Here is a 12,017-nt window from a genome sequence, read left to right on the forward strand (position 1 = left end):
ATAACAAAAAGGTTTACTTTTGCATATTTTTAGGTCTGTAGAGTGCCTAAAAAAAATGGCAAGTAGGCGGTATACTGCTGAACAGGCATATGCCCTCCTGTGCTCGGACAGCGAACCTGAGTTGGGCTCAGAAGATGAGAATTTCATCTGTGACAGTGAAAGTGACACTTCAGGCAGCTCTTCTGACCATGAAAGGCCTGTTACTAGCAGGCAGCAAGAGGATGTACAGGGTAGCACCCCATCAGTTGCACAGCCGCTGTACACCTCTCAGTGGATACCAGCGAGCTCTTTCACCCCTCAAATACCAACATTTATAGCCTCACCAGGCATAAATATCAATGTTAAAAATTTTGGCCCTGTGGATTTCTTCAAGATATTTGTGGATGACGAGCTCCTACAACACATGGTTGATCAAACTAATCTTAATGTCACCCAGTTTATAGCAAAACACCCGACATCTTCTCACAGGAAGAGATGGGTGCCAACACACCTTACATAAATGAAAATTGTACTGGGTTTGTTACTCAACATGGGCCTAGTCCGAAAGCCTAAAATTCGGCAGTATTGGGCCTCTAGTCCCATCCATGCCACCCCAGCTTTTCCTGCAGTTATGTCAAGAGACCGCTTTGAAGCATTGCTGCGCTTTATGCATTTTAATGATAATTTGCAGTGTCCCCCAAGCAGTGACGCCACATATGACCGACTGTTCAAACTGCGGCCCCTAATTTCTTTTCTGTCTAAGAAATTTGCAGCGGTTTATACCCCGGACAAAAATATCTCTATTGATGAATCCCTGATGAATTTTAAAGGCCGACTGCATTTTAGGCAGTTCATAACATCCAAACGTGCCCGGTGTGGCATAAAATTTTACAAACTGTGCGAAAGCACAACAGGATATACATATGGATTTCTGATCTATGAAGGACGGGACAGACATATCAACCCCCAGGGCTGCCCAGACAATCTTGGAGTCAGTGGGAAAATTGTCTGGCAACTGATCCAACCTCTGCTTCACCAAGGCTACAACCTTTACGTCGACAATTATTACAGCAGTGTGACACTTTTTAGATCTCTGCATGCTGCTGGCACAGGAGCATGTGGGACCGTACGGAAAAAACGCAAAGAGTTTCAACAGCAGCTGGTGAGACAACGTTTACAGAGAGGCACATCACTCAGTTACCAACAGGAGGAAATGATGGCTGTCAAATTCTCAGACAGAAAAGAAGTCTATATGCTGACAACAATCCACCCAGAGGGCACAGTGACTGTAACAGAACGGGGGTCAGCTACACCGAAGGAAAAGCCACTGTGCATTACGGCATACAATAAATACATGGGTGGAGTCGACCTCTCTGACCAGATCTTGCAGCCCTACCTGGTGCTGAGGAAATCTAAAACCTGGTATAAAAAAGTGGCAATATATCTTATCCAGGTGGCAATCCACAATTCATTTGTCCTTTATAAAAAATCTGGTGGTACTGACACCTTCCTGCAGTACCAGGAAAAAATTATAGAACACCTGATGTTTCAAGAAGACCCCAGACAACCTGCAGAATCAGAGGATTTTTTGCATCCTATCCCAATCACAGCAAGCTGCAAATTCCCCAGGAAGAAGTGTCGTGTGTGTGGCAAAAATGGCAAAAGATGCGATACTCGTTACCACTGTCCCACGTGCCCTTCCAATCCAGGCCTGTGCCTCGACCCTTGCTTTGAAATTTACCACACCATCCCACATTATTAGAAACTAGTGACTGGGTAGGAGGTTATTCAGGGTGTAACATGTAACATGTTACAAAAGTTGAACTTCTCATTTTAAAAGGTTACATCACACTGCAGACTGTCTGTAATGTATACATTGATAATTAGACTTGGATGAATTGCCCTCTCTGAATGCAACATATTTTTGGATCCTGCTATGGGTAAAAAAAAAAAACATATTGCACACATATATAGTATCCCCATGCACGTCAGAAGTAGGAGAATTTATTTTGGGTTGATTTTTGGTGGTGGGTCAAGGTAATGGCACAAAATATATAGCTAAATTAAAACATTTGTGGAAAAAAAAAGCAATGTATGTTTTTGCCTACTAAATTTAAAATTGTTCCCACAAAAATTGAGAGGCTAAAAACCCAACATTTACCCATAGATAGATACCTTAGGGGGTCTTGATTGCAAAATGGAGTGATTTGGGGGGTAGTTCCATTATTTGGATACCAGAAAGTGTCTGTAATTAATTCATAGTACCTGAAATGTTAACTTGGATTAATTGCCCTCCTAAAGGCAAAATGTGCACTATGGATTCTGGGCCCAATTATGGGTACAAACAACAATTTAACACACACATATGTGGCATATGTATTCACAGCAGTATTAGGAGAAGTTATTTTTGGTTGTTTTTTGATGGTGGGTCATGGTAGCAGCAAGAAATATATAGTCAAAATGTAAAAACTGTTTTTTTACCTTTTTGACCAGTTTTCCTTTCATAATAAAACGGAATTTATGAGTTATGCAATAAAATTTACCACCAAAAGAAAGCCCAATGTGTCCTGAAAAAAACAAGGTATAATTCACCTGGATACACCAAGCGGTTACAAAGATATGTACAGTTTAACAAACACATGTCAAAATTGCAAAAATGCGTTCAGGCATTAAGGTTTGTTTTACCCTTAGGCATGAAAGGGTTAAGGTAAACCTTCATGGCCCTGACAATATCCAAGGTATGCAGCAAGCCTTCCTTTCTAGAAGTGGGTCTAGGAAAGAAGGATGGTAGGATCAAATCCTGGTTTAAGTGAAAACTGGACACAACCTTTGGCAGAAAAGACAGATGCGGACGGAGAACCACCCTGTCTTTATGCAAAATGAGGTATGGTTCTCTACAAGACAAGGCTGCTAGATCTGATACTCTTCTAGCAGAGGCCATAGCAACCAAAAATACTAACTTTCTAGTTAGCAATACTAACGGAACCTTAGCCAGAGGTTCAAAGGGCTGCTTCTGCAGAGCTGACAACACAAGATTTAAGTCCCATGGACAAAGCAGTGATTTGATAGGGGGATTAATGCTTAAGACCCCCTGCAAAAAAAGTCTTAACTAGAGAGTGAGTGGCCAAAGGCCTCTGAAACCACACTGACAAGGCTGAAATTTGTCCCTTGATAGTGCTTAAGGCCAAGTTTTTGTCCACTCCTAGCTGTAGAAAACGTAACACTGTCAATGGTGTACTTGCGGGGGTGCCATCTTTGGGACTCACACCAGACTACGTAGTCCCTCCAAATCCTGTAATAAATTACTCTGGATACTGGCTTCCTAGCCTTAATCTGAGTAGAAATTACCTGGCTGGACAGGCCTCTACCCTTGAGAATCAGGGATTCAGCCGCCAAGCCATCAAATTTAGATGCCGTAAGGCAGGGTGGAGGATCGGGCCTTGAGAGAGTAGGTCTGGACGAAGTGGAAGGGTTCAAGGCTCCCCCACTGACATTTTCACGATCAGTGAGTATAAATAGAAAAAATATAACTGCGCTAAACCAAAAATTAGTGATCTTATCAAAGAAAAACTAAGATGGGCATAAGCCCAGAAGGTGTGTTAATACCTAGATGTGGATGTCACAATAATGTGTATACATAAATAAAAATAAATGAATAACCATTGATTTTAGATTTTAAATAGTGTTTGGGCTCCAAGGGTTTGGAAGCCCAATGAAGAGATACTTGTACATAAAACACCTCTGACCATTGCTGGAAGGTGACGATAAATATACTGTATCAGTGTTGCAAAACATACAAGGAAAGAAACCACATAAAAAAGTCCGTATTTCCAAATGTTGGTATCACAAAGGAAGGAAAGAAAAGTCCATATTTGTGTCAGTTGTTAACACCCGTGCATATTGAAACATGCAGCTATTCGTGATCTATATGAGCCTTGTGTGAGTCCACCACCAGCATTCGCAATCTGCTTACCAGATATGGCGGTCCCAATGGACCAAGCCCGGCATATAACTCCAAAATCAATTGCAATTAATTTCCAGATGCAGCAAACTCCATATTAGTATTCAAAAGACCAAGCAGGAAAAAAGAAGAAGAAATGCTTCCATAGCATAAAACCAGGGGTGATTTTATTCAAACAGAAATATACAGGTATAGCACTCACATTTAGGTTGATTCAAAAAAGCATTCAGCCATGCAGCTCCGGCCGGACGCTTGCAGGCAAACAGGACCGCTCGTGGAGAGGTACGGTAAGAGGGGATGACACCAGCGTGTCGCTCGTTCCGCCCGACGCGTTTCGTGAAAGAATCACTTCGTCTCGGGGCACGAGCGGCATCCTGGGTCACCCCCTCTTATGGGCAACAAACAACAATTAGGGCCAGGCCTCGTTCCGAGTCTCGCGCGCACGCGCAGCACCCAAATCCATAGTGATGGGGTACTGGTGCGCTCCACTCCGCCCCAGCCAATGGCTAGCAGCCGCTGAAAGAGACCGCCCACGGAGGGAGGGAACAGAGACGTCAAACAGCGTGCGGACGGAACCCGGAACTAACCCGGCAATGCAGAGCCCTGGAAGCGGATTTGACACCGCAGAACCCGGGGACACGGCTTTAAATGAGCATTCACATTATAACACAATAACATAATGCTTGCATATACATAGGCGTGCTGTAAGAAATTCTACAGGATAGCATCACATTTTTAATTGATAAACCCACTGGATTGAAATACAATTGAAATGCATAATAAACTATAGTAAGAAATTTTTAAATTTTAAGATTTTAAAATACATATTAAAAATGCCTTCTGCCGTTTTAACATAAGCAACATCTAGGCATCGCTGTGGGTCCCGGTCTTAAACACAGAGCGTGAATCCAAAAAGGATCAGACCACTTCTGCATACACCTCCACGCCACATCAATGACTCACAGCCTTGATAAATGGCTGCCCACAAGGGGCGGAGCGGAGGCTTCAGAAGCTTATCAATAGAGACCGGAACTCAACATAGCGATGCCAATACCGGAAATAAAATATGCCACTATCAGGCACGGGGACATGCTAATTCAATGTATTTATTGATAACAATTCGCTAAAAAAAACTGTATAGTGCTACACTCATCAGGCTATTCTATGTCGTGCCAGTACTGCACCATTGCATAATCAATATGAAAGTATGATTAAAAATTATATAAAACTAACTGAACAATGCCGCTATAACAGGATTAGTGAATCCATCACAACTGTGGCAGTGTTAACCCCTCGAGTGCGTTAGGGGAAAAAAAAAAATGTAGAAGCCAATCCCCCCAGAGAACATAACGCAAGCGGGGGGACTAGGACTGGACTAAAGAGGGGGGGGCCACCATTATGAGTTATTGATGAACGCATTTATATCGGTGTCCACATTGAGCCCATAGGGGAAGGTAAGTCCTCAATCTATGGATCCATGACATTTCACATTTTGAGATTTCCTTGACTAGGGAACTACCCCTCCAGTGGGGTCTATACTTATCAATACCTATAAATAATGTCCCCGCTGGGTTCCTATTGTGAACTGCATCGTAGTGCCTTGACACAGAATGATTGGGAAACCCTTTATTGATATTTGCTATGTGTTCGTTTATCCTGATTCTCATCTCTCTTTTAGTCCTTCCCACATACTGTAACCCACATGGGCACTGAAGGAGGTAAACTACCCCCTTCGTTGAACAAGTGACAAAAGGTTTTACCTCATGCGTTTTACCAGTACTTGTTGAAATAAATTGTAAAATTTTACGGTCTTGACACCGAGTCAAAGAGCATACTTGGCATCTCTTACATCTATGATAGCCACACAAGCCCTCCAAGAAGGTTCTATTTCTCTCCGGGGGGTCTTGGACACTGGGTGCCACACTACTCCCCAGTGAAGATGCACCCCTGAAGACAATAGAAGGTCTCTCTGGCAATACTGGTGCGAGCAATTGATCGCTCCGCAGAATGTGCCAGTGTTTTCTTATAAGGTGCTTATTGCTTTGGTGTTGTGCCGAAAAATTGGTAATAAAAGGGAGCGTGAAGCTGTTCCTCTCTTTCTTCGGACGGTCACTTAACAAGGACTTCCTATCCACTATACAAGTGGAAGAGACCAGTTCAGAAAGGGTGTTAGAATCATAACCTTTCTCCATAAACCTTTGGGACAGTACCTCTGCTTGATTGTCATAGGCCTCACTGATTGTCATCAGTGAGTACCATGACCTCCGGGGCCACGCTGGGGCTACCAGAATAACTGGTCTGCTCTCTACCCTGATCCGGGGCAGCAATTGTAATGGGGGAAAGGCATATAGTAGATTGAACTGATGCCAAGGGCAAACCAATGCATTGGTTCCACAGGCCAACGGATCCCTTGTCCGGGACATGAACCTGTTCAGCTTCTTGTTGAACCTCGATGCCATGATGTCTACATCCGGAAATCCCCACCTCTGGCAGATTTCTTGAAAGACCTGGGGATGGAGAGACCATTCCCCTGGAACCGCCTGTAAGTTGTCCACTCCGGGAATAAAAATTGCCGAGATGCATGGCACATGCGCCTCTGCCCACAGAAAAATTAAGTTCACCTCCCTTTGGGCGGCTCGACTCCTCGTGCCCCCTTGGTGGTTTATATATGCCACCGCGGTGGCATTGTCGGACTGCACTCTCACCAGAGACCCTCGTAGCTTGGGTGTCCATGTCTTCAAGGCTAACTGTGCAGCTCTGATCTCCAAGACATTGATGGGCAGTAGTATCTCTGATTCTGCCCAAGTCCCCTGCTGAGTGTGCCCGTCCAGGACCGCTCCCCAGTCCTTTAGGCTGGCATCTGTGGTCACTATCTTCCAGATGATGGGACTGAAAGATTTTCCCTTCAGTAGATTCTGAGGGTTTAGCCACCAGCAGAGACTTTGACAGACTTTTGACGAGAGGGTCAAAGGAAGATCCAGGGCTTGTGGCTTCTTGCTCCAAGCCGACAGAATGGCTGCCTGTAGTACTCGTGTGTGAACCTGAGCATAAGGTACTGCCTCGAAAGTGGCTACCAGCTAGCTCAGTAATCGCATACATAAGCGAATGGTTGGTTCTTTTTTGTCCAGAACCAACTGGATTAACTCTTTGATGCCTTTGCTAAAGGTAAGAACACCCTCCTACTGTTCTGTGTCTAGCAGCATGCCGAGGTATTCCAACCGTTTTGTGGGTTGCAAGGCCGATTTCTCTCGGTTTAGAACCCAGCCGACTACCTCAAGATACTGAACCGTAAGGGCTACTGCTCGATTTAGGCCGGAAGCAGAGTGATCTATGATAAGGAGGTCATCCAAGTAAGCTAGGATCGAAATTCCTTGGGTCCTTAGGTTGGCTAAGATGGGAGCCAGGACCTTCGTAAACACCCGGGGGGCTGTTGCTAGCCCGAAGGGGAGAGCTACAAATTGGTAGTGGCTTCCTGCGATTGCAAAGCGCAAGAACTTTTGATGCCCCTGAAAAATTGGTACATGTAGGTATGCGTCCTTTATGTCTATTGAGGCTAGATAATCGTCCTGCTGCTGCCGACCGTACGGATTCCATCCGAAAGGAGCGAACCCTTAGGTAAGAATTCAGACCTTTTAGATCCAGGATTGGTCTGACATCGCCGTTGGGCTTTGGTATGATAAATAGGTTGGAGTAAAAACCTAGCCTGTGGTCCTGGGCTGGCACCTCTATGATTACCCCCTGGCATAGAAGGTGATCCAAAGCTGCCAGCAGAGACGCCTTCTTTAACGGATCTTTTGGAACTCTTGATTCCTGAAAATGAGGAAGGGGAAACTCCAGAAATTCTATTTTGTAGCCTGTGGCTACCAAGGAAAGGACCCACTTGTCGGGGACATTGGCTTCCCAAACTTCTGCAAAGAATCGAAGCCTTCACCCCACCCGATTGAGTGGGGGCGCCCCTTCATAAAGCTGATTTGGGGGCTGGTTTTGCTGGCTTGCGAGACCATGGTCTCTTGCCACCTGAGGTCTGTCCTTGCGACTTATTACCAAAGTTTGATCGTGCAGGAGGCCATCGATACTGCCTGGAGGCCGAGGGCCCTGGGGCTGGAGACAGCTGCCGCTTAAACGTAGGGCCTCGAGATCTCTTTTTGACCGGCAAACGCGTACTCTTGCCACTTGATATTGTCTGTATGTATTTATCCAGATCCTCTCCAAAAAGTCTTCCTCCGTGAAAGGGGAAGCCCGCTAAGAGTTTTTTTACATGGAGTCTCGGCCGACCAATTCTTTAGCCACAAGAGCCTTCACATGTTTACCAAGAACAGTGACAAACGGGAAGTCTGCTGGATGGAATCTTTTATAGCATCCACCGCAAAACACAGGGCTCTGGGGAGGTCGGCTTATTCTCGTGCCTGCTGAGCCGGAATGTCCTTTTAACATCTGTTTTGTCTGATCCTTTAACGCTTGACAAACGCCAATAGCAGCTACTGCTGGCTGCACCACTGCTCCTGCCGTAGTAAAGGAAGCCTTCAAGAGAGTTTCTAATCGTTTATCGACCGGGTCTTTGAACATTTGTATGTTCTCTACCGGGCAAGTCAAGGATTTATTCACGCAGGGGATGGCTGCGTCCACAGCGGGGAGCGCCCATTTCTTTGAAAATTTCTCTTCCACAGGGTAGAGGACAGAAAACCTCTTAGGAGGTATGAATATTCTGTCAGGCCGTATCCAATCCTGAAAGATCAGATCCTCTAAAAGAAGATGGACCGGAAACAGCGCATTACTTAGTGGCGCCTTTAAGGAGCCCAAAGAAGACACCTTAGGGACTTGAGGCCCTAGTAAAGGCAGTTTAAATGCCGAACGGACCATGTCTGTTAAAGACTGGATCCACAGACTCTCCGCCTGGGAGGCTGAAAATGGTTCTTCTATGGTGGACTCCTCAATATCTGAACCCTCCAGGTTCTGTTCCACTTGATCCTCCTGAGATTCGTATTCCTCAGGGGAGAGAATCTCAGCATCCGAGGATATGAGTTTAGGCGATGGGGATCTAGTCCGCTTTTTGCCTGGAAAAGAATTTGCAATTAAAGTTGTCAATCTTTGTTCTAGCCCACTCAGAGAGGTAGCTAGCATATCCTCTGTGACAAACACAGGGTTGAGATGGTTAGGGCCAGCCAACGCACCAAACATACCCAATGGCTCATCCAAGGCGACCTCCTCTGGTTTATTAGGTGAGGATAGAACTGGCGTAGCCTGACTAAGATCCTCAGAATCAGAGGGGGAACCCTTCTGTTTTTTAGCATTTTTTGCACCTTTAGTTCTTGAGCCATGATACAATACTGAGGCACTCCGCAAACAACAACCAACTGTTGTAGCAAGGAGTAAATGATGTGGCTAGGCTAAATAGCTTTTTCCTAATGCCCCTAAGCCTCTGGGAAGGCAGATGCTTTTTTTATCTTTTTTTTTTTTTTTTAACATAACTGCTTCCAAGGACTGTGTTAGTTGCCAGCTGCCCAAGAGACTTTAGGCTTTAAATATAAGGTCAATGGGGAGCAAGCTCCAGACCCAGAGGTCTCTCTTACGCCACCGGGTGTCGCTGTGTCTCCTCGGAGCGCCACCGCTCTGTGTCCGTCCTCCAGCCAGCTTACTGAGCCGAAGATAACAGTGAGGAGGGAACGCCCCATCCTCCTGACGCTCCCCGCATAACCACGTGCGCGTACCCGACGGGGGGGAGCTGTGACAGGCGCTGGAGGACTCCCTGAGGGACTCCTGCCCTTCCAGGCATAGGAGCGGACAAATCTCTGGCCAGGTAAGACAACCTAGGCCCCGAAGGGTCCTCTTGTCATGGGGTAGGCTGCACTCCGGGCCCCTATCCCCACCATGCAGAGTTTCAGCAGCAGAAGTACCAACACAGTCAGGGGGATCTGTAATTGAGGGGAAAAGTATGACCATCCTGTCTTTAAAACAGACATAGTGGAAAAGTTTGCCAATGCAGAGCATACTTGGGCTAACCCCCCAATATCTCCCCCGGGGCACCTGCCGTCGAACCAAGTCCCGCAGGCCCCCCTTACCTGCTCCATGCTGCAGGACAATTGCATAGCAAGTGGTCCAATCTTCCCCCATCTCCGTGGGTAGCGTCCTAGACCTTCAGGTACTGGGGTCCAGGAAGGAACACCTCTGCCCTGGACCTATACAGCACCCTGGCAGCAGGTACTTTTGTAAAGCAAGGTGAATTTGCGCTTCCCCTTAATGATATCAAATATAAAAATAAATGAAAATGATGGCAGGTAACCTGTTGGTGAGTATTACTAAAGGGTTAAGTCCAAATTAGGACATTTCAAGACTCTAATTGGATTCAGTGAGTGAAAAAAAGTTGTTTGAGATGAAAAAAACTTTCAATAAGGTGCTGCAAAAATGAAGTTTGCTGGAATATTCAGCAATCAAAAGTATGTTAGTAAGGTGATAATGCACAACCCACAAACTTATAAGTGAAAAAAAGAAAAATAACATATGATAAAATAAACCAGAATAAAGTCTGTGATACAAATTTCCTGTGTAAAAAAATTGTCCAAAGCACATGAACTGATAATGAGTGCATAGAATCAGCTACAGTCCATAAACAAACATTCCTAGTTTCTGACACCAGCGATCCGCTTGCTTCAATATAGAAATATTGGTACATCCATGCAGTGCAGATAACACAGTGAACAGTGTAGATAAATGAGCCTCTTACCAGAGAGACGATCTTAAGGGCATATCATCCCGGACCTGGGAGCTGTAGTTCCTGCAGGTAGAAAGGATCTGGCGTTCTGTGCTTCTCAGGTGCAGCAGCGCTTGTAATCCACCCCTCAGCAGTAAGAAAATCAGCATACACAGCTCTCCCGGATGTTTTAAAAATAAGGTAGCAACAAAGTAGAAAAAGAAGAGGACTTCATAGTGTAATACTTTCCAGCAAAAACACCTCTTTAATAGAAAGGTTTCTGAATAAAAACAGTATTGATACTTGTGCAGTAGCAGTTTAGACAGAAACAATAAAACAAAAAGAAGCGGTATATTAAAATCCAGGTAGCCTCGGTAGCAACCAACAGGCTAAATAATGGCAACGTCTTTGAAAAAATATGCTCCAACCTACGCGGCGTTTCGCCCTTCTAACAGGCTTCCACTGGGAAAGGAGGCAGTCTCAAGAACGTTACCCGCCACTAGGTTTTATATGAGAGACACCGGAAACACAGAAAATTAATCCGTGTCCCCGCGTCTCTAGAGGAACTACAAAAGTTGGTCAAAAAATAGTCTAGATGAAAGGACCTCAGTTACATCTACATTGTGGGATTTACAAATCCAAAAAAGTGTAAAAAGTGTAGAAATTTCTCTGCAACATCCCCGCGCTGCCCTCATATGAGAACCGGCATGTGCAGCACGGAACATGCAGACAGAAACTATTACATGCATAGGAGCACATATATGGACAATTATAAAAATATCAAATGCATGGCTGAAATATATCCTGACATAAGACCAGTTATAAAATACATAAATAAAAATAAAATGAAATAAATATAACCATTAAAAATAACCAATCCTCTTGCGGGATACATATGTATCTCAATGTCAATGTAAATATTATGAATGGGGGAGAATAGCAATGTATGTAAACTTATCTCTGTCGAAGGCAGGGAGTAAAGCACTGCTGAATCAGTAACATATAAGAATCAGTCGCAACAAATGGATAAATGAATTTCTGGAACTGCTACACTGAAACATTGTTGCAGATCAGGAACAATGGATAATCAAGGAATAACTATCCCATAGGTTAACTACAAAAATCAGAACACCCACAGAAAAACAAATTTGAGTAGGTATTCCACAAAAAATGAAATTATATATAGCTCCCAGGTCCGGGATGATATGCCCTTAAGATCGTCTCTCTGGTAAGAGGCTCATTTATCTACACTGTTCACTGTGTTATCTGCACTGCATGGATGTACCAATATTTCTATATTGAAGCAAGCGGATCGCTGGTGTCAGAAACTAGGAATGTTTGTTTATGGACTGTAGCTGATTCTATGCACTCATTATCCGTTCATGTGCT

At 44.6% G+C, this 12,017-nt stretch overlaps 1 protein-coding gene across 1 annotated transcript; it reads left to right on the top strand.

Moving 5' to 3' along the window:
- The first annotated feature begins 529 nt into the window (after positions 1 to 529).
- LOC120942831 (piggyBac transposable element-derived protein 4-like) lies at positions 530 to 1,741 on the top strand. The gene has a single exon (XM_040355760.1). The coding sequence runs from the start codon at positions 530 to 532 to the stop codon at positions 1,739 to 1,741; it is 1,212 nt and encodes a 403-aa protein (XP_040211694.1).
- Positions 1,742 to 12,017: the final 10,276 nt, after the last annotated feature.

Source organism: Rana temporaria, chromosome 1, assembly GCF_905171775.1.
Source record: "Rana temporaria chromosome 1, aRanTem1.1, whole genome shotgun sequence".
Classification (NCBI taxonomy): Eukaryota; Metazoa; Chordata; class Amphibia; order Anura; family Ranidae; genus Rana; species Rana temporaria.

Excerpts from the sequence above, each read along its gene's own strand:
- LOC120942831 (XM_040355760.1), top strand. The coding sequence starts at position 530 with ATGGGCCTAGTCCGAAAGCCTAAAATTCGGCAGTATTGGGCCTCTAGT.